Below are 24,175 nucleotides of genomic sequence, written 5' to 3' on the forward strand. Positions count from 1 at the left end.
ATTATTAGGCAACTTCCTTTCCTTTATCAAAATGGGTCACAAGAAGGACTTGACAGGCTCAGAAAAGTCAAAAATAGTGAGATATCTTGCAGAGGGATGCAGCACTCTTAAAATTGCAAAGCTTCTGAAGCGTGATCATCGAACAATCAAGCGTTTCATTCAAAATAGTCAACAGGGTCGCAAGAAGCGTGTGGAAAAACCAAGGCGCAAAATAACTGCCCATGAACTGAGAAAAGTCAAGCGTGCAGCTGCCACGATGCCACTTGCCACCAGTTTGGCCATATTTCAGAGCTGCAACATCACTGGAGTGCCCAAAAGCACAAGGTGTGCAATACTCAGAGACATGGCCAAGGTAAGAAAGGCTGAAAGACGACCACCACTGAACAAGACACACAAGCTGAAACGTCAAGACTGGGCCAAGAAATATCTCAAGACTGATTTTTATAAGGTTTTATGGACTGATGAAATGAGAGTGAGTCTTGATGGGCCAGATGGATGGGCCCGTGGCTGGATTGGTAAAGGGCAGAGAGCTCCAGTCCGACTCAGACGCCAGCAAGGTGGAGGTGGAGTACTGGTTTGGGCTGGTATCATCAAAGATGAGCTTGTGGGGCCTTTTCGGGTTGAGGATGGAGTCAAGCTCAACTCCCAGTCCTACTGCCAGTTCCTGGAAGACACCTTCTTCAAGCAGTGGTACAGGAAGAAGTCTGCATCCTTCAAGAAAAACATGATTCTCATGCAGGACAATGCTCCATCACACGCGTCCAAGTACTCCACAGCGTGGCTGGCAAGAAAGGGTATAAAAGAAGGAGATCTAATGACATGGCCTCCTTGTTCACCTGATCTGAACCCCATTGAGAACCTGTGGTCCATCATCAAATGTGAGATTTACAAGGAGGGAAAACAGTACACCTCTCTGAACAGTGTCTGGGAGGCTGTGGTTGCTGCTGCACGCAATGTTGATGGTGAACAGATCAAAACACTGACAGAATCCATGGATGGCAGGCTTTTGAGTGTCCTTGCAAAGAAAGGTGGCTATATTGGTCACTGATTTGTTTTTGTATGTCAGAAATGTATATTTGTGAATGTTGAGATGTTATATTGGTTTCACTGGTAATAATAAATAATTGAAATGGGTATATATTTGTTTTTTGTTAAGTTGCCTAATAATTATGCACAGTAATAGTCACCTGCACACACAGATATCCCCCTAACATAGCTAAAACTAAAAACAAACTAAAAACTACTTCAAAAAATATTCAGCTTTGATATTAATGAGTTTTTTGGGTTCATTGAGAACATGGTTGTTGTTCAATAATAAAATTAATCCTCAAAAATACAACTTGCCTAATAATTCTGCACTCCCTGTAAAGAAGAATTTATCAAAGTAAGGTTGTATGGTAAAAATCCACTTCGAACTATTTTGAACATTTGACTGTAGGATTCTCGCTGTAGGCTTATGGTTTATCCTCTGACAGAACAGGAAGGATTCCAACATCAAGACTTGGTTGCTCAGCCTATGTACACACGAAAATATGTACCTAGTAGGTTTACATCAGTTGCTAAGATGGTAATTGCAGACCATCAGAGTTTGATAATTACCTTGTTGTAACACAATAGGGAAGCAGAAACAGTCTTCCGCTGAATGCAACAGAAAGAAAGCTCGTTTCCTGACAGAGAATTATCAGTGAACATTTATTTAAGATCTTCATTTCTTGTATGTTTAGATTTCAAGAATTACAAGTTCCATACCAAACTACAGACTGATGGTTAAAAAGATGTATTGCTAAGGTATATCCATTCATTGTTACAGTTAGGTGTAAGACGTTCATAAACTGTTACTAAAGATATCTCTTTGCCTTTAGAAACCCAGAGTCATTTTCTTAAAGGCTCACACAGCTGCCGGTGCCGGTAACAAAGGAGACCACCCTCGAAAGATATTTTGTGGTTGCTATTCTTATCAATAAATCTGCCTAAGGGAACTTTGGAGTGCGGTAAATTACTTTTTGGACACTATATATATATACACACACACACACACACACACATACACATACACACACACGTAGTTGGAAAAATGAAAAAGTAGCATCTTGAGATTAGAAATGCCTGCTCAGAAAATGATTAATTATAATGCAAGAGCACTTTCATTAATGTAAAATGTTCATCGAAGCAAGTTTAAACATGAGACTTCTTTTCTGTAGTGCACATGGCAGGTACACGGTGAACTTTCAAGAGGCTGTTGCTCTATTAGCAGAAGTATCGCAATAAAATTAATACTGACCTGTAGTGGCATTGGATCATCCGTAATGAAGGAAAGCTTGAAGTTAGTGCAGACCAGCTTGCCCCACAGGTCATATTGGCTAGTGTCCGTTGCTATACATTTCCTTACGAAGTTTACTTCATTTACCACAATTTCACCTGCAAAAGAGAACATGAAAATGTCACCTTCCAAAAGTATAGCGAAAGGTTTCTTGTTTTCCATCATGGAGGTATGGGGAGTGTATGGTGTAGGAAGATGCCCTCCCTGACTGTTTTATTGGGAGCCGTGGATAATAATGGAGGGAGAGGAACTATTTTTTAGGGAACCTCACATAGTCGAGTGGCACCACCCAGAGGGGGAAAAAACACAAGAATACAAAATAACGTTGTGGTCGACACAACGAGGGCTTGAATAAACAGCACAGCCATGCTTCGTTTCAAACAGCACTAAAAAGGTCAGAACTCAAACATATGCAGGTCAGTTAGAAAAGTCTCAATTTAAGGAAAATGGATCTTCATAGATTGGTACAGCAGGCTGGATTTCAGACTCAAGCATTTTAACTCTCATGTCTTAAAGACCAAGGACAGCTACAAACACTTAGCATAAAACATGCTAGTCCTGGTCAACAACTATCTCCTGCTCGACAAAAAAATCGTAAGCATAAATTCGCAACTTTCTATCCAAATATATTGTCACCCATTTTATTTGCATGCATATTACGGGGGCACAGGACAACATACAAGTGCATCTACACAACGCATCACAAACATGCTTAGGAGCAAGTCGATGCTCTTAACCTATGCACATCTATCATAACAGCAAGACCCCAGTAAGACATTCACTCTCCATCCCAAAGTTATATACAGATTAATGGTTATGGAAGAAGTCTTACATGTGGCAGGTCTTGTGTGTCAAGACACCAAGCCACCCTTAAAGTCTACCACCAAAGAGAAATATACAACTTCAGATGTGTATGCAAGCATTTGCGTGGTTCTTTCTAGAATATGGACTGTACCAGCAAAACATGTGGCGAGGATTACGTTTGCCTGGTGCCTTACCCATGCTACGAGGGAACTCTTTATATTACAGACACAGGTGTATGGGCAAAATAGCTATGAAGCGGTGCACTCACTGTGTGCCTCATATGTAGTGGTACATAGTGAGCACACCCTCCTCATTCCAAGCGTGCCCCCCTGAGAGTGGGCATGGAGAGCCCAGTTATATTCCAGGCATCCCATGCAGGTGAGTGCAGTCGCTCAATGAGGCTACTTGAGGGAGGAGGTCAAAGGTCACCCTTCTCCTTTTAGAAGTGAAGCTGTGTCTCCACCAGCAGTGAAAGACAGAGCGGCTTCCTCAAAGAGCAGGTCCACCACAAAACCACATCCATCAGACCACAGGATATTTCTGGTTCGTCAACATGCAGTGAAGAGAATGCACAAGTGAGTGGTTACCAACACCTTGAAATAAAGAAGCATACTACTGTGCAAAGCATCTTGTTAACAACGTAGACAGCCTTGATTGGGTATTTCGTTTATTCGCAGGAAACCGATGCATTAGGGACCCGAGCTTTGATGTGAGCTATCTGCAACATTTAGCAGGTGCATAGCCTTACCCCCAAGGACTTACTTGTGTTTGGTTCTCCAACCAGATAACCCGCTTGTAGATCCAGCTCCTGTGCGTTGAGCTGCCAACCTCGCCCCTGTTGGCCACCCTCTCTCACTCAGGTTTGTCTGTTTTTCTTATTCGTTACATATCTCTGCCACTGTTTGCTCTCTGCCATTTCTGGCTTTTTCTGTTTTTACCTTTTCATTGCTGTCACTGTGCACATTATCTATTTCACCTATTCATTGTTTGTCTCTGCCACGGTCAGTTTTTCTATTTCTGTCAACCTTGTTTTTTTCTTTTTTTTTTCTTTTCAAGGATTTATAGAGCGCACTAATCATCTGTTAGGGTCTCAAGGCCCTGGGGGGGGGGGGAGCTACTGGTCACGGAGCCATGTCTTGAGGCGTTTCCTGAATGTCAGGAGGTCTTGGGTCTGGCGAAGGTGGAGCGGTAGGGAGTTCCAGGTCTTGGCGGCTAGGTGAGAGAAGGATCTTCCTCCGGCGGTGGTGCGGCGGATGCAGGGGATGGAGGCGAGGCTGGCGGAGCGAAGATTGCGTGTGGGGGTGTGGAAGGTGAGTCTGTCGTTGAGGTAAGCTGGGCCTGTGTTGTGGAGGGCCTTCTGTGCGTGGATGAGGAGTTTGAAGGTGATCCTCTTTGATACTGGTAGCCAGTGAAGGTCTCTGAGGTGGGGAGAAATGTGGTCACGGCGTGGGATGTCCAGAATGAGGCGGGCGGATGCGTTCTGGATTCTTTGCAGCTTTGTTAGGAGTTTGGTTGTTATTCCTGCATATAGGGCGTTTCCGTAGTCCAATTGGCTGCTGACCAGGGCGTGGGTGACAGTTTTCCTGGTTTCGACAGTAATCCACTTGAAGATTTTGCAGAGCATGTGGAGAGTGTTGTAGCAGGAAGAGGAGATGGCATTGTCCTGCTGAGTCCTGCTGAGTGTGGAGTACAAGATGAAGCCTGGGTTGGGTGCGTGGGCGGGTGGGTGGGTGGTGGATGAGGGCGCGGCTCCTAGGGAGGTGGGCCACCCGGAGTCATGCCAAGTTGAGGGGTGGTGCTAAAGATTAGGTTTTCTGTCTTGTCTGTCTTTAACTTGAGGTGGCTTGATTCCATCCAGCTGGCGATGGCGTGAAGTCCGTTGTGGAGGTTGTTCTTTGCAGTTGTAGGGTCTTTCGTGAGGGAGAGGATGAGCTGAGTGTCGTCTGCGTAGGAAACTATGTTGATGTGGTGGGTTAGTGCGATGTTGGCGAGGGGGGCCATGTAAACGTTGAAGAGCATGGGGCTGAGCGAAGATCCTTGGGGAACGCCACACATGATCCTGGAAGCTTCTGACAGGAACGGTGGGAGGCGGACTCTCTGGGTTCTGCCTGAGAGAAATGACGAGATCCAGTGGAGTGCCTTGTCGCGGATTCCAGCGTTGTGTAGGTGTGTGCGGAGAGTGTGATGACATACTGTGTCGAAAGCTGCAGAGAGGTCCAGGAGGATGAGTGCTGCTGTTTCTCCTTCGTCGAGCATGGTCCTAATGTCGTCTGTGGCAGCAATGAGTGCAGTCTCAGTGCTGTGGTTTCTGCGGAATCCGGATTGGGAGGTGTCGAGTACCTTGCTGTCTTCCAGGAACCGATATAGTTGGCTCTTTACAATTTTTTCGATGACCTTGGCTGGGAAGGGGAGGAGGGAGATCGGCCAGTAGTTCTTGGGGTCGTCTGGGTCTGCCTTTGGTTTCTTTAGCAGGGCGTTGATTTCTGCGTGCTTCCATCTTTCTGGTGGCTGACTCAAAGGAGCTATTGATGGTTTTGCAGAGGTGGGGGGCGATGATGATGTTTGCCTTATTGAAGATATGGTGTGGGCAGGGGTCCGATGGTGATCCGGAGTGGATGGAGGCCATGGTGGGGGCGGTGTCCTCTATGTTGACGGGGGTCCAGGTGTGGATGAGGTGGGTGTTGCTTGGAGCGTTGTGTTCTTGGGTGTTTGTAGTCAGCTGGTGGGTCTGAAGCTATTGTGGATTTCTTCTATCTTTCGACGGAAGTGGGTTGCCAGTGAGTTGCAGAACTTCTGTGGTGACAGTTGGAGCAGGTCCTGGGGGTGGAGAGCTCATTGACGATGCCGAAGAGCTCTTTACTGTTGTGAGCATTGGTGCTGATGCGGTTTGTGAAGTGGGTCCTTTTGGTGGTGCGGATCAGTTGGTGATGTTTGTGAAGGGCATCCTTGAAAGCGATGTGGTTGGAGTTGGTAGTGTCAAGGTGCCAGGTTTTTTTCCATTCTGCAACATAGCCGTTTGGATTCCTGTAGTTCTGGGGTGAACCAGCTGGCCTTGATTCTGGTGGAGGTGTTTGGTTTTTTTTTGAGCGGTGCGAAGGTGTTGGTGCAATCTTCTATCCAGCGATGCAGGTTGGTGGTGGCTATGTTGGGGTTCGGGGTCCCAGGGGGTGGGGCCCGGGCGAGAGTGGAGATCAGTTGATCCATTGATATTTTGCTCCAGTTGCGTCGGGGGGGTTGTGTGCGGTGGTGGTGAGTGACTGGTTTTTGGTAGGAGAAGTGGATGCAGCGGTGGTCTGTCCAACTGAGTTCGGTGGTGTGGCTGAAAGAGACGTGGTTGCTGGCTGAGAAGATGGGGGTCGAGTGTGTGGCCTGCGGAGTGGGTGGGTGTAGTGACGAGTTGCTTGAGGCCGAAGTTGGCGAGGTTGTCGATTATGTTGGTGGTATTGATATCGTTGTTATTTTCTAGGTGGAAGTTTAGGTCACCAAGGAGGATGTAGTCTGTTGAGGCGAGGGCTTGGGAGCTGATGGCCTCGGCGATGTCATCACAGAACTGCAGTCTGGGTCCAGGGGGTCTGTAGACCAGTGTTCCTCTGAGTGTGTTGTTGGCGTTGATGTGGATTTTGAAGTGGAGGTGCTCGGCAGAGTTGATGGTGTCGTGGGAGTTGGTGGAGACTCTTATGGTGTTTTTGTGGACTAAGGCGATTCCTCTTCCTGGTCTGCTGATTCGGTCTCTTCTGCTGATCTTGTAGTTTTCTGATATGGCTATGGCTTCGTCATGTTCTGAGGCCGAATTCATCCAGGTTTCGGTGAGGACTGCGACGTCAGGCGAGTATGTGGTCAGGAGGTCCCATAGTTCAATTGCATGTTTGTGGACCGAGCGGGTGTTAAGTAGGATGCATCTTAGGCGGTTGTCCGTTTTGATTTGGAGTTTGGAGGTTAGGTTGCAGGTGAAATTGCAGGCTTTGCAGGAGAAGGGTCCTTTGGTGCGCGTCGGTGTGGACTGGAAGCAGATGGAGGAGCGTCCTGGATTAAGGGCGTGGAGTTTGTTGGCAATGTAAAGGTGTTTGGTGGCGTGGGAGGTGTGTTGGCCAGGGGGTCTGGCGCTGGGCACAGTCTTGGCCTGAAAAGGCGCAGACGGGCTTGCCTTTGGCGTGCCTTCGGTGCGCCAGCGGCGCGTCCGTGCTGCGGCCGGCATAAGAGGGGAGGCGGGAGGGAGGGGCAGCTGGAAGGAGGGAGGGAAACCTCCAATGGGAGTGCGGGGGCAGCAGGAGCAGGAAGAGCTCCGAGGAGGAGAGAGGGGGCGGGGCTTTCCGGGATAGGAGAAGCCAAGAAGCCCAAACAAGTCCAGACAAGCCCAGACAAGCCCAAAACAATGGCAGCACTTACCGGAGCAGTGGTGAGGAGGAAGCGACCTGCCTGCAAACTCTGGTTTGTGTGCTTTTGTTCTCTGCTTTAACTGTTTTGGGACCCTATGTGTTTTTGTGCTGCTCTCTTTGTGTTAGTGTTTTGTGCTTCTCCTTCTGCCTTTTTTAAAACTATTTCATGGTCTCTGCCATCTGCTTTTGTCTCTGTGTGACATTTTCCCAACCTTACTGTTCCCCTTGTGCCCTTCCCTGACACTCCTTACCTGTTCCTTGCACTCAGTTTCCTGTACCCCTCCTAGCCCTGGTAACCGTCCTCTGCACTCTTCCACCTTCCCAGGACCTACACAAAGGCGGCAGCAAAGCGGCTCCACTAGGACTTACCTGTGTCTGGACCTCTGACTAGACAAGGCACTTGGGGACCCCAATTCTGTCAGTTTAGGGAGCCACCTCGCTTCTTCCTCTCTCTCCTTTGTCTCACTCTGGTTTGTCTGTTTTTGCCTCTTCATTGCCCCAATTTCTTTGCCATGTCTCCCTGGGTATGTTTTTGCCTTCTCAGTGTTGTCACTGCCACCATTTGTTTTTCTGGCACTTCTCCCACTATCTGTTTTGCCTTTTCATTGTTTGTAGCTGCCACTGTTTGCTTTCACCATTACTTCCATTGTCAGTTTTGCCTCTTTTCCATCCTCTCCATCTGTTTTTGTGATATTTGTAGGTAAGAGTGAGGATAGATGCTTTACTGCGTTTTAAAACATCACAGTAGACCATGTCTTGTGAAGAGGTCGAGCCTTCAATAATCGCTTCGCACCACCAGATGCATCTCATAGCTCAACTGCTAAAACAATCCACGCCGTGAAGATCTAGACAAATGGTTAGGTCTTCAAGGTTATAAATAAATGAAAGGAAGCAAAAAAAAGTAAACAAGTCTAACCATCGGCCTGCAACCTCGTACAAAGTACTAAAAGGCCAGTTATTTTAGGGGATAAGTGGAAACCATGACTAACACAGCCATATCATCTGTTTAGGAGTCCCCTAAAATTATCATCTAAATTGAGCTCTCCTACCAGAGAACTGCATGGTTTTCCTGACCAAGAAAACCACGCAACCAGACAACACCCAATCACTTCCTACACCTGTTTTGTACCTAAACCAGCTTAGCAAACAGACTACGCGGTCACTCTGTCCGCTTTTACAATTATAAATGCAGAGCTCCGACTCGCTAAGTGCAAAGAAAACAGGTTTAAAAAATCAGTCCGGCAGGAGTCGGTGATGTTACTGGTGGGGCTATCGCTACTCAAAAGAAGGGAACTAACTGCGCTGCTATCAGGGGGAGCTGATATGTTACTGCAGGGGTTGTACGGAAATATCTGCATTGGGACCATTACTCCAGGGAGTAATGTTACTGCACGGCAACATTACTGTCGCGGTGCTATTGTGGTGGGTGGGTCCTCCGGCACCCCATGTGGGAGTGGTGAGCGGTATGTGGATGCTACAATAAACCATCTCACATGTAAATGATTTACATTCTCTCTACAGTTCTGCTATCTCAAAAAGCCTCCTCCCAGTGCTTTTCTAGAAAAATGGCATGAAAAATGACCTTAAAGGAAAAATATTGACGAGGTCCATTGCCTTTCTATCACATGGCCCGCTACTTACTTCCATCATCTACATGTCTCCTGTCTGTGAGTACGGTCTCCTCTAATTCGCATTACTGTCTGCCTTGTTGTCCAATACTGTGCCCCTGCAAAATGGTCACACCGCATTTCACAGACCACAACCCCCCTTTCTTCGAAAACATACCCCGGCAACGTAACAATGCCTCATCTCTTCTTCTCCAACCATAGGCATGAGCTCACAGACGCTCTTCTCGTGATCACACTTAACTCCAGTTCCTTTGCATTAGATTATATGAACATGAGTTAATACTTGAAATGTGTTTACGCAGCACAAGGTTCATCCCATTAACCAATAATCACTTGAGTAAGCACTAACCTTCCGTTCCGGGGTAGCGTGCTGCTCGCCACAAAGTGCTTTAACGAATTGCCATGGCTAGGAAGTGCTATACATATTAAATGACGATTCAATACAATTTTTACCTTTAATTTTAAAATGCATCAATCCAAACCACATACTGAAGTACTAGTTAAAACTTTAGGACACACCTGATTTCACAGTTCGACTTCATGTGTTCTTACATTATATTTTAGTTGATTCTAAAGATCGACATTGACGTCTTGTCGAAGTATTCGATACAATACTCTTTCTGAAAACGAAAACTAGCAGCTCCAATTTTTTTCGCTAATAAACCAGCTGCGCTACATGCTAGAGCTTCCAAACATTGCTTGGAAGCTCGAGAGAACCACCACAACAATGCGTCGCTTTGAGAAAAATTGAAATAAACAAAACGAGGAGCATTAAAACACACATAACATCTCAGCCTAGAGGGCGTTTCCTTCAATAAAAACCAGCCACTGTCTGCGTACTGCGCACAATGTACTTTATTCTCCCCCATTTGGGCCCAACTCCATAAATTGCCTTTTTGTGTTGTGCTAGTGGTTTGTGTACAAGTTTCTTTTTTATGCAATAAAGCGTTTGCATCGTTCACAGTTTTTGCTACGAGCAATTTACAAAGTTAAGAACGTACGGCAAAATACAAGAAACTTTTTTATGGATTACGGCTTTCGATACAGCTCTGCTGAGTGCCACATGGCAACTCAGAGCGCTCGAGCTGTAATGCAGATTAACCAAAGGATGCAATTTAGAGAGGTACATTGTGATAGATTATGCAGGGATTACACTTTACACTGAAAAGAAGCAATAGTTTCAGTAAAGGCGTCACAGTACATATCGTGCACCAGCCATGTGCATGGAAGGGAAATTGAAATGGAAGTACAGGTCACCTATGCTGTAACGATCAGTCAGTGCATGTACAATGTATCACGCAAATATTAAAAGGTAAGTGTTAGCGGATGCTCCGCAGTCAATGAACGAACAGCGCAAATAACAAGTCAAGGTGGGTAAGAGTTTAGTCAGGTTACATTACGTATTTTTTAATACTTTCATGCTTGCCCCCCAACTCCTCCTGCTTCCTGTTGTGTTACTGCCCTGCCACGGTTTCCCCTGCTTCCTCCAAGCCTCCCATTTGCCACAAAAACATTAACAAAGTATAGCGAGGGATACCTGGCTTTGTCGATGGCATTTCATGGTTTGAAGGGGAAAAAAAGAGTGCTATGAAGCACTATCAAGCATGTTGCACAGCAGCTGCTGTGCAATACATCTAAAACAAATTGGCAAAGTCAATAGAACTTGCTTAGGCGTAACCTACTGGCTATTCCAAAGCTCTTTTCCTGAGAAGTCAAGTTTCCCAGCGAAGCTCTAGAGCGAGTTGTGATACACAGCTTTATAGGTGTTTAGTATAGTTAATAGGCTTCCAGAGGAAACTGATTTAGGTGCTGGGAGAAATCTGGTAAAATGAATTGTTGTTGGGGGACCAGCCTAGATGCAGACTGGAGGGTTGAGCACTTTGCAGGATAGCTATACCAAGTGGCAAAACATTTTTAGCTACAGTTTGAAAATCAGATATGTGGCTTTCACAAGAGCTTGTACATCTGCCTTAATGTCCTATTTGGCAATGAACGGTTTAATATTCCATAGCAGTGTCCATCCATACCTCGATTGAAAACGTTTTTTTTCATTGGTTAGTCTTCAAGCAAATCAAAATAAAAAGTAAATAAATAAAAAAAATAAAAAAAACATTTGCAATAGTATAGTGTAACAACAATTCTCGAATTTATTCTGAACAACACTGTCTAAGGGTCTGATTACATTCTTGGCGGATAGGATATTCCATCACAAGCGTGACGGATATCTTGTCCGTCATATTACAAGTTACATTATATCCTATAGAAATTGTAATATGGCGGTCTGGATATCCGTCACATTTGTGACAGAGTAACCCATCCACCAAGATTGCATCGGGCCCTAAGTTTAGGTCTTTTTAACCAGGTCATCCAGAAGTTCGTGTTTTCAGAGTTGGTTAGGCAAAAGACTAAAAATAAACTTTCTTCCTACATTAGCAAATCTACATTTAGCTACAGAAGTTAGGTGCAGTGGAATTTCTATATATAATACAACCTCAATCAGAGAAGCCCAAGAAAATAAAACTGAAACCCAGATCAGACATTTAACCCAGGCAAACACAAATATAAGAAAAAAAAAACCATGATGCCCAAATATGTAACAGAAGCGGTAACATAGTGCAAAATATGTATCCAACGCAACATTTTATGTGGAACGGGTTTCGAATATGTACGAGCTCACCACACTGCACACTTATGCAAACAGGCCCCAATAATGCACTGTATGTTGCTGTAATTGCATTTATACAGTGCTTCGTACCCCTGATGATGTATTGAAGCTCATTTGAGCACAGGTACCAAAATACTTTGCAGAAGTGCTACGGACTGAAGAGGGGGTCCATCATGTGGTCTATGTGAGTAGTATGTGATAATGTGCCCGAGGACCAGAGTGGCGCTTTTATTGTGTTTTTGTTACTGTGCCTATTCATGAACAGAGTGATGGATGGGGCGTTTAAGAAATACATTAAAGCAGGACTTTTTACCTGCTCTGTAAACTGTAGGCGGTGCGCTGGATAGGACAACAACCTGCTGCATATACTTTTGCACTGCCCTAAGGTCCAATGATACTTGTATGGACTGTGAAATCAACTGTCTGACGCGCAAGGCTCAATGGACCGTCTTCGACTCACTCGGCCATTCAGCAAAGCCAGACAGATGTGACAGGACTCGCCACTCACGAGAAAACATGCTGTGCAATGGCACCGGCAGTGGCCAAGATCTCTATCTTGTGACACTGGTGCGCGATGACCAACCCTATCAAAGAAGGCTGTGATTTTTAGGGTTGCTGCTTAATTACCATGTTGTACTCCACTACGGACACCTGTTGTGATGCCATGTCGCTCTGACAACTTGTACTCAAAAACGCCAGCTCTAATAAAGAAGACATGCAAAAAAATAAAAATGGTAAAGTCGGATGTAGAGGAAGCATTGTGGCCTGTGTGTAAGGAGGACGTTGTTTTGGATGTATGGAAACGACTTCTCAAGACTGCGCTGCCACAACTGAGAACCTACACATCTGTGTGGGAGAACGTTTAACAAGAGACCAAATTAAAAATGCGTACACCTACCATCATAACATCATATAGAGAGGTCTCTGATATAGTTTATGGCCATTGACTACGGTGCTCAGGCAGTGAAGGATGTTACCTTTGGAGGTGCAGTACATGCTTTAGACTTTTAGAGGCAACCTCGGGGGTAGTAGAGGAGCAATATACTGAATGGACATATGCATCTCTTCTGATGGTTCCCCCAGCAACAGCAGGAAGTAAACAGCACTGTTTTTAATCCAATGTCATCCAGCCACATTCAAATCAGACTTGGCCCTGCTCGAATTGATAGGCTAAATAGAAACATAAGCAATCCGAGGCTGGCCTAGCCCTAGTTATTTCTCGTTAATGAAGTACAGCGTGTACATTCAGGACACTGAATGGGATTCGTGTCAGCGGAGGACCAACACTAATTTGTATATGGTTGCTCCCCACCTGGAGTTGTACAGTGTGCAAAAAACCATGGTCACAAATACAGCTCATGCAACAGTCAAGGTTATCTATACACCAACTTACGCTTTAGCATAACTCCTAAAAAACAATGGGCATGCCCAGATAAGCATCATGTCTCCTGTGCCCACAGGATCCTAACTGCACTTCACTGAAGAAGCCAAACTAGGCTGAAGCCTGTACAGATGTGCTTCTGTTCCCATTGAGAGAGCACGTGGCAAGGTAGTTCGAGCTGGAGTGTTACTACTGAAGTAAGACCAAGACTGATTTGCACATGGTTGTCCTTTCTACTGGGTCGTGCAGTGGGAAACAAAGAACTGTAATGTAGTTTCAAGCAATTTTCTGTGGTTCAAGCTTTAGAAAAGTTTCAACCATCACTGTGTGTTGTTTTATCATTGTGGGTCGAGTCACATCTTCAAAGCCTTCTTGAATTTCATCTGGTTGTCAATGGTTCTTATCTATGTTGGAAGACAGTCCCAGAATGTAGCTGCTTGTACGGAGGAGGAGGTGATCAACTGTAGTGCCAGTCTTGAGTGTAATGTTCTTACCTGTGATTATCTTTTGAGCTTTTCTTGGATAAAAGCTTGACCTTTTCCACTTAAATCAAAAGGGGTGATGCCAATTGCCCTGAAAGCTGAACGTTCAGTATCCAATGAAATGTTTCTAAGGTAACTGAGAAATGGTTATTTAAAGAAACGAGTAGCAGTTAAGAGGGGATAGAACAAGGGGGGGTGATTGCCTGGAGCCTCTTTGGCAATCCTAGATGTGGGAACATTGGATTTAAAGTACACATCATGTAGAAGGCATTAGCATAAGTCCATCGAGTGATCAACGTTCCTTAACCACAGCCTTTGTACTGAGTTGGATGAACATCTTTGCATAGGCAAGCAAACACGTGTTTTGTCTCAACTAGTGACTTTTTCAAGGCTCAAAGCAAAGGCGTGGTCCGGAAAGTACCAAATGTATGTAGAAAAAAGATGGAATATGCTTCAGAAATATGGTTATGAGTAACTCTTTCATGGTAGTCACAAAAAAGAAAAGTGGCAGTTATGTGAGATCATGCTAAGTCTCAAATCTCGGAGTACATGCTGAGGAAAGTCCCAGTGTGGAGACGAGTTCGAGATTTGAGCCTTATCATGGTCTCACATAACTGCCAAAAAACAATGTTAAGCACCACAATTAATTGTCATTTTCAGGAAGGAGTAAGGCATAATATGAAATGTGTAGTGATTTGTAATTCATTGTGGAGACTTCACAACTTCCATGTCATGTGGTCTACTTTGATGCCATCTACAGTCAAATTATTTCAGTGGCATCTGCATGGTCACTCATTTTAAAATGTTTATGTAAAAACCTCTCTCTGCAAGTCCATGTTTTCTGCATAGTGATATAAATCATGTGTGCTCAGTGCCTAGCAGGGATCCATTACTGATCACTGCCAGAGAAGATTTTTATTCCCTCAGTTTTCTTTGTCAGGTTATGTGCCTGCACTGCCCTTTAATGTTAGCCAAAAGATTTCCCCACGCACTCTTTTGTTAGTGGCCTGTGACCATTGCTGATTTAACTTTTAATGGAACAATAAGCATGCATCCAAAGTTATTACAGCTTCCCTGTTATGTGCCTTGACCTGGCATTAGGAACAAATACTTTTTAGAGAAGTTTGGAAACCTACCCTTATTTAGGGCGATATATTTCTTTCCTACTTTCCCAATAACTTTTGTTGCATTACATTTTTATAGTATTTGCAGCAGTCAAAGTGACTGCTTCAGAGCACCATGAAAGGCATCCATTAAAGAATTTACATCAGAATATTTTTGGAATACAAATGTAAGATTACACAACTGAAGTGACCTGAAGCTGATGCCTCGTATGTGACATGGGGGGGGGGGGGGGGGCACAGAATGACTGAGTCTTGTCTGGCTCTGTCTGACAGGCCCCTGTGATGTATCAGCCCAACATCTTTTTCAGTTCACCTCAGCAAGATTATATTTAATATAAAACAAACTGTTGCTTTTTGCCAGCAATAAAAATTATTGGATTTCTCTTTTTGCCACTGAAAATATGAATTCTCTGCATAACAGCATAAAAGAACACTAACTTAAAATGGCTTGCTCCCCCCATCATCCCTGACGGGCCTATCTGCCATCTCATGGCCTATAAACCCCTCCACCCTTCCAGTTATAGGGCTGAACTCAGTCGAGCTGCTTTTGTTGTTTATCAGTTTCAGTATGTTAATTACTGTTTTTTACTACACTGCATTATTTGCGGATGTATCTACACTGCGTTACACATCATGTACCCTGTAGCCAGGCCCATTGAAAGAGACCATGCCTTGTGTGTGTGGCATGTTAATTGCTGCACAGTGATATACAACCTGTAATGTCTGATACGAGCACATGAAAAATTATAATAAAAGACATGTTTAAAAGAAAATGGCTTGCTATATTGTTGTTTAAGACTGTTAAAATATTTCTTATTAAGGCATCTCGTTATATCCTTTCTTGACCTTCTTGCCCTAAAGCCAAAAAACACACACACACAACACATTTCAAAGGTTACTTAGACAGGTAGCAACCATTATCTCACCAAGGGCCTCGTACTTCTATTCAAAATAAGAAATCATAAGCTGTGAATAATTCCCTATTTAGGATTTATTTGGAATGTACTAAAGTGGGTTCTGTACAAGTGGTCACAATTTGGACACCAGATTTTACCAAATTAATTTGCATTTTTCAAACCAACCTAAGTGTTGACTGGTTGGGTCACAAACTACCCAACGCTATTGGGTTGCAATTAGACTTACTGCAATAATATGCATGAGGTAGGTGACCAACTGTGACCCATTACAATTGGTTAGCATTACAGATAAGGTGGCCCGCTGCTTTCGGCGGACCACCAGGTCTCAGATTGCTTTTAAATAAAGTAAGTTTTTTTTATTTAATGTAGCCCGGTTTAAAAAAAAAAAAAAAAATACCTTCCTGTTTCCAAATACTTACCAACTCTTTTGGCTTGGTGGTAAAATAGTAACGTTTTTTTACTGGATTTCAGTCGCAAAACATTAATACATAACTTAAGCGATTGGTATTTGGAAGGGAGGTTCTTTACATGCCCCTTCCAAATAACAATTCTGTAATTACTTGCAAACCCAAATTGCGTTTTTGTAATGTGTTACCAAATCGCAGTTAGGGTTTTGTACATGCAATAACTGCAATGTAAAAAATGCAGTTTTGCAGTTGCTACGGCTCCCATTTTGCAACCATAAAATTGCTTGTACCAAGGCCCCAAATGCCAAGGTGCTTGGTTTTGCAGTTTCAATTTAGTAGTCCACAAAATGCACACAAAATCCGTTTTGCAGTTTTCTTTTGAGTATGTTACACATGCAATGGAAACGTATTACGTTATAAAGACATGTTTGGCGCCTGAACTGAAAACAAAGAAAAAAAAAAAAAAACTACATTCTAACTAAATATCTTAGGAAGCTGGGGCTCCCAAAACAGTTGCAGTTTCGAGCCTTCATTTAAAGAAGGGGTTTGGTCACAATCGTAAGGGAGTCTCCTTACAAACACTGACTGTTTAAAGTCATTCACAATTTTACCCTAAACTCAAAATAGGATGACTAAGCAGGACCTGGTACAGCATGGAAATCTTTTGTGTTCAGACTGCAAAAGTGAAAACATTAGTTGGAAAGTGACCAGTCGAGGCTGGAAAGGAGATGCGCAAGCCCTGTTTAGCTCACACCAACGTGCCTCTATTCCACTACTATACAATTAATATGGCTGTTGTGCCCATCATTCCCCAGGGTTGGTCAGAACACGAATGTTACTCCTGCCAAAACACTTCCCAAAGCCTAGATTTTCAGCAGTGGTGCAAAGACCGTAGTTTAGACACTGAATGAAAAAAAAACTGGCATGTATTGCCCTGTCATTAGTTCTATTTGAATCTGCACACAGTCACACGAGTGATGTGGTTTTGAGGTTTACAGTTAGCCGTGAAAAGAGCAAATATTCGATAAAAGATCCAACAGATGCGTACAACTCGAGAACACAGCTGGCGGTCACGAGTTTCAGCAATGAACACATTCTTGTGCAACAAATTCAAAAGCCAGCCTCATTAGATTCTTGAGCGGCCCAAGACAGATTATGCGTGGAACACAATACCAAAGTTCTGTGCAGCACATATGCAAGCCACTGTTCCAAGCTCAGAAAACATCTTTGGAAAAATTACAAAGCTGAATCGTCCAATAAAAAGCAGGCATATTTTGTGTGCTTGACAAGCCTTATACAACTGGTGCAAAACAGCAGTAATCGCTTCTAAACATAGATATTTCTGCACGCAATATTTTATTTACCAATTACATAAACAAGCATTGGCAAACTAGGTCCATGTTGGTTCTTGAAAACTGAAAAAATATTTGCAAGTTTGAGTAGTACACAGAAGTGCAACCTTGGCAATAGTGAAGCTTCCAGTACTGCTGACCATGGTTTACCAGTGCTGAACCTTGGGGACTAACCCTTCACTATTCAAAAGGTCATCACAAGTGGCACTATTTTGCAAGACCACTGCAGAAGATGCAACCTCAGATCCAAGGAGGGACAGTTGGCAGGGGGAGCAACTCAGGTTACAGAAGGACGGGGTAGGGCAGTGTCAACAGTTCAGACCCCCGGGGATGGGATGTAGTGCATACTCCAAGGAGGGATATCATCTGACCCAAGAAGGGGGGGGAAGAACAGGGGACTGTGTAGGATTCAAGCATTCCTTTGGCACTTTGGCCTCACTGCAATTCTGCATGGAAAAGAAGTACACTCTTAATGATGGGCACCATACCAACTATGCTCCCACTACGCATGCCTCTCCCCCACCCCCCATAAAAACTCAGTGATAGGATTATATATGCTTTGGTTTTCCAAAAGCTAAATAGTTTATTTTTAAACAGTCAACTCGGACTATCACCATAGCACCATAACTATTCCTCCTTTATTTCCCCTTTCCTCCCTCGGACTTTCCAGGCATTTACAATACACCAACTGGTTATTTAAGATCTTGTTTTCAATAAAAGCACTACAACAAGAAAAATATCAATGGGATTTTGTACATATATTAACTTAAATTGACTCAAAATGTACTGCTGTGTCACCGGACCAAGGCCTTACCCACAACACAAGTAGTTCAGAAAATCTTCAGCGCAGGCATAAACCCTGCAGCCTACTTCCAGAGGGTCAACTTCAGCAGGTATAACACCACCCTCATCATCATCATGCCACAGGCCCTTGAGAGGCATCATAGTTTAGGGAGGATAGCATAATAGGCCTACAGGATCTCTTTCCTCTCCAATGTGGGACTGTGTACTACATTACCACTGTCTGGGGAAGCTGTCCTCGTTCTCCATCTTGTTTCATTTCAAGCCACAGGCATCCAAAATGGATCCAACTGGCTTAATACTGAATCTCACTCACACGCAAAACCCTGACTTGTGCACGTGCTACACACACTATACTCTTACATGCATTTGATAGATAAAATGCCTTTGCAAGGTTCTGGTTATACACATAGCATCTGAACTTTATACAAGTAGGGCATATTCTGTCAAAAAGGTAATGATCAGCTGTGTGTCGTCTGCAAAATTCAGGTATGTGACACCATGCATAATCAAAGGACAGATGAAAATATTGAACATTTTTAGACTGACTGTAGACCTTCGCAGCCCTACCTTGACCCAAGGACTTATAGGTCAATAATAAGGAGGACGGTAAACCACTTGTCTATGCTCAAGATGGACTTTGCACTAGTGAACTGCGCCTCCATCCAATCCTGGCCTCGACTAGCCTAGTGGGAAGGATTACTGGTTCCACATCATCAGCTGCCATTCTCAAGTCGTCAAGGACAGACAGCAGAGTACTTTCTGTATTATGTGCCGGTCGGAAACGAGACAGCGCGTTCTAAGGTGTAATGTTGTTACAGACAAGCCCAATAGCGGTTGGTTAACATGCTTCTCCAGAACCTTGGCTGCAATAGGGAGAAGAGATATGGGCTGATAATTGAAGATGTCAGCTTGGTCTGCATGGGGCTTTTTCAGCAGATGAACAATCCAGGCCTTTACCACTCTAAAAAGATCCAAGCATGGGTAAAGGAACCAGTGAACAACACCAGGAGACGTTGTGAAAGAGCTGATTTAGCTGGCATCCAGATTTTAAGAGGTGTGGGATCAAGTGGGGACCCCGACTTAATTGAGCTTGCAATAGTTACCAGTTGTTTGTCCATTAGGCAGTCAAACTGCTCAAGCCGAAATATCATGCGAGGTTCTGTAAGTAATTCTGACCATACTAATCTATCACCAAAGAGAGGAGTTTTTATCAAATGGATCTGGGTGTTTGAATTGAGCTGCCCATAATTTTACAGGTGGTCTTAACCTTATTTTCAAATAAGTTAGAAAGTCTCTCAATCAGATCTTGAGTTGTGTAACCACTGCAATGGCTCAGTTAAGAGAGACTAGAGAAAAACATTTCCCTGGAGCACAGCTACAAATTTTGTTTGAGCAGTTTTCAGCTTTAGCTGAGGATATCATGCTATAATGATCAGTCCAGACCATGGGAATAAAACCCCCATACTCTATTGAATTACGTACCAAATACAAGATCCAAGATTTGCCATTTCTGATGCATAGGGCCAGTGATCCTCTGGCTAAGTCCCATACAGGCCATCCCATCAATTAGATTGGCAATGGTACGGTCAGGGATGACAGAGTCAATCCATAAATTAAAATCTCCTAGAATCAGCAAAAGCATGTGCAATAAAGACAATAGTAACATAAAATCAAGAAAGGAGTTAATAAACAGTTCTGCTGGCACTGCTGGGTGGTAGCACCCTTCACCGCTCAAGATGGTGCAGGCTGGAGTGGTGACAGAGAACCCCAGTAGTTCAGCATGAGGAAACTCTGCCAATGTGAGTTCCTTAATGAGGAATTTATCACTACAAATTATTGCTACACCTCCCCACACTTGAGAGGGCGGGACCAGTGAACTATAGACTATACAATAGGGCAGAGGGAAATGGGAGGAGTATCTCTACCACAAGAAATTTAAATACAACATTCTAATTTCATGTCCTTTCATCAGCTTTTAAGAGAAAATGAAAGCATGTTATTTTAATTATATTTATCTGTCGGTGATGGTGGTGTGTGTGTATACTGGGGTTCTCACCGCCTACAGGGATATTACACCACAGGTAATTAATGTTTTCTCACTACTGTTTTGCGTGCAATCTCAGCTTCCACAATAATCCTAAAAATCTTGCATTAAAACTGATCTTAATTTAAAACTTCTGACCAGTGACTTGCCTTTTTCTTTCCATTGACTCTCTCCTTCCTTCCCATCCTCTGCATGCCTGCACTTTCTGAGCACGGCCTACTTTAAGACATATGTATGTTTGTCTTAACTCCTACTGTTGTATCTGTGCATATTACCCACATCTCTTTCCAACGATCACAACCTTGCTTTAAAAATCATACCCCTGAATTCTAAAAATAACTCATCTCCTGCAGCTTATTAATTAATACCACCTACCAATGTCTGAATCCAGATACCCGATTCCTTCCACTAAATGTCATAGCTAATTACAATGTATTTAATCTACCACAGAGAAGGTACAGTAAATGCATGGCATTGTTTTCCTCAAGAGCATAACCAATAATAAACAGAAAAAACCCCTACTAACACTGGGTTCCAGAGCAACGTGCTGCCCGACGTAAAGCACTACAGCATCTTGCATAGGACTGTAAGTGCTGTATAAATGCAATTACAATACAAATACATGATAAAACCCACACTACTATTAATACCGTAACACTTAGCAGCTGAGCAGTCGATTGTAATTCATACAGGCTGCATATTTAATTCCCTTTCAGTGCTTGATATTCTTACCTTCAGATAAGACAAAACTACCAAAGGCCATGCCCACCTCCTAGCATTGCACCAGTCCACAGTAGATATACCACGCATCACCAACTGAACAGGCACAGAATAGCTGGAGCGATTTGGCACATGCCACTGGTCAACAGACAAGTTTAATTCAGTTCAGCACTGCAGGTTCCAACTATCCACATTCTACGACCGTTTCTTGATATCTCACAATGACAATCAGATATGGGGAGATATGACTAAGGTCCATCCCGGCAGGTCCCTACACCATTTCTCCTTTTAACCCGTGTCTGCTCAGGACCATTAACTTTAAACAAAATATGCAGAATGGACAACCCATTATAGTAACCAGATAAGTGGACTCTGAACATAAGAAAAACCATAAAGGGACCTGCAGAGCTTACTGAAAACCATAAACTCTGTGCCTAGCTCTCACAATTTTTCATCCATCTCACTGCTAAGTACCAGGTCCCTTAACACAATAACCACACCTCGGTGGTACTCACGCATTGACACAAACACATCCCACATAGAAACAAAAAGACAACGCACTTGCTAACACACACCCTACGTGGTGTAGCATACTACCCATGGAGGCAAGCACTTCAGCACACCACATAGGGGTAGTTAGCGCCATATAAATACTACAATACAATGCTATCTATTCCTCCTGCTGCTGCAAAATGTTTGAATCCATGCCTATTTAGGCAGCATATGTCTCAAGAAATAATTATTGCAATCGCATAGCAAAATTCTCATGCAGTAACCTTAGATTAGAAAACTCTTCTACCCATTGAAAAAAGTCTTCTCTGTCCCTGGTATTTAAACTCGGATAAGTGATTTTGAACAGTCCGAAATAGACAGTAACCATCTCCAGGCACTACAGTAGGCCAAAGAGCCGACTATGGGAAGGACAAAAGTATCAACCCAAAGAAGGTCAAAAGACCAACAGTCAAGTGAAGCGCAAAAGGCCTGAAATCTTCTATTCACTTTCACACCACACCCAAAACACTGTTTTTGGTAAGCTAATTTTATCTCTGTGCTTTTTTTTCTAAGAGAAACAATGATACCTGTTAAATCAGGATAAGGATAATCAGTACCTTTCTTAGTGGACTAACAATCTATAGCCATGGATCAGACGGATGTCTTTGTTGTGCTTAGGTGTTATGCAACACAAATTGTTGTACAACAAACGGCTACACCCCTGCGACTATCTCTTCAAAGCTCCAGACTATAGCAAACTTCCAAACTTTGAAGGTGTCTACACTTAAACGTAGTTTTTTCAACTAATACGCTGCCATGCAGTCAAAGTAATGGCTGGTTCTACAGTTACTAAAATGTATTATTAGATGTTAAGAGTTGAAATCGCTAGTCAGCAATGTACCCTTTTCAAATTAGCCGTATGCTGGTGGAATCATACTGGATACTCGCTGCCGAGTATTCAGCTTCCCACTTTTAGACATTGGACAGATACTAGTTATAAGCTTCCTCGTTTGCTGATCTTGTGGTGTTTAATTTAATAACTGCCCGAATAAGCAATGAAGGTAATGAAAGACATCTTGCTGGAGACTACCACCAATAAACACCGTTAAAATCGTTTCTCTAACAATGGATATTTCAGTTTCATCGTACCCATGGAGTAAACGTTTCTAAACCATAACGGTTATAACCTATATGCATCGTCACTATTTAATACAAATTCACTTACGCCAATTCCAGTGTGCAGAATTACTGCAGCCTATTGTTAAAGTGTCAATGGGGCTCGAAAAACACCTAGAGGGAAAATGTAACAACTTGAAGCGCTTCCTCAAAAAAAAAAAATCAGCTGTGCTTTTCCGTAGTAACAGGTGAACACTGTTTATGGCACAGAGCTAAAACCAGAAAACTCGACCACAGGAAACAAACAAAATTGAAAAATGTTACCATAAATTATCTCTAACAAAAGGGACTATACTTGTGAGCATGTTGTCACCACATAATGTGCTTACATTTGCTTTTGAAGTAAAGGATTTTTGCTATGACTGGGCGGGAGGGTGCCCCTGGAGAAGGGCGTTTGGCCGGCATACAGGGGACCATTTAAATGGAGAAGAATGGTGCGAGATACTGAGGGACAAGAAGTTTCTTATACCAGGTCTCTAAGTAATTCAGCATGTTGGGTCTCTTATTGCCCTCCAAAGGCTCATGACTTGGATGCTACCAAGTTAAGCACATTTTTAGGCATCCTCTGTATGAGCCTCAAGGAACTGGACCCGCTCCATTAGGTCCTGGAGCTTAATCTGAAGATCTGCAGTGTGGGGTTGGAGGACAGGTGGCGTCTTTTCGGACTAAGTGACCTGTTCCAAATGTTTTCTGTGGTCGTCTCACAGGAGGTTGATGTCTTCGATCACTGAGTCTTTCACCTCAAAACACATTCTCTTGATCACCTGGAGGATGGCATCCAACATATCAGGGGTCTGCTGTGAGGCACTGGGGTGGGTAGCAGCCATGACAGGTAGCAGAGTCTGGGTGCTTGCCTTAAGAGGGTCTGTGAGACCCACTACAGTGGCCAGTAGGAGTAAGGACCTCCACAACTGGCCAATGGTGCCAGCTTGTCACCACTCGGACACATTGCTTGGGGGGAGGTCCTGGCCAATGTGGGCCTATTTAGGGCAGTTCACAGTCATATGGTCAATGAGGGGAGGCAGAAGATTTGATGTCCTCTTGCCTGTTGCTCTGGAGGGGATGGGAGAGATATCCCTCCACAACTGAGGCAAGCCCCACGTAATTAGGCACGTTTTATAAAGGATCAAGTTCAAAGTAGGGTGGGGTTAGCGATGGCCAGCCATGCCGCCACGCAGGCATGAGGTGGGCCCAAAGCACCCCTCTTTGATGAGAGATCAAGGCCACGAGTAAGGAACCAGCCTGCTCACTCCCCCAAACGGGGGCCACTCGAGAGTAACATGCCACGCTGCTCCTCTCAGCCACTATAGAGGGGTCCTGGGACTCACCCGGGTACCAAACGTCAGGCGGTGCGATGAGCATCCACAGGGCCCCTTGTACCACAGCATGATGGTTCCTGGGAATCAGAGGCAACCATCTTCTGCAACAGGCCTCGGCTCAGCAAAGCCGGACTCAGCCCAGAAAGTTGTGGCAGCCGAGGAGT

At 43.9% G+C, this 24,175-nt stretch overlaps 1 protein-coding gene across 1 annotated transcript in view; it reads right to left on the reverse strand.

Moving 5' to 3' along the window:
* The window catches only part of MTMR10 (myotubularin related protein 10), a 300,662-nt gene that overhangs the window by 246,901 nt on the left and 29,586 nt on the right, over nucleotides 1–24,175 (reverse strand). Inside the window, exon 3 of the mRNA XM_069222394.1 lies at nucleotides 2,282–2,418. Coding sequence (XP_069078495.1) covers nucleotides 2,282–2,418 — 137 coding nt within the window. The remainder of the gene's footprint in view (nucleotides 1–2,281; nucleotides 2,419–24,175) is intronic.

Source organism: Pleurodeles waltl, chromosome 3_1 (genome assembly GCF_031143425.1).
Source record: "Pleurodeles waltl isolate 20211129_DDA chromosome 3_1, aPleWal1.hap1.20221129, whole genome shotgun sequence".
Taxonomy (NCBI): Eukaryota; Metazoa; Chordata; class Amphibia; order Caudata; family Salamandridae; genus Pleurodeles; species Pleurodeles waltl.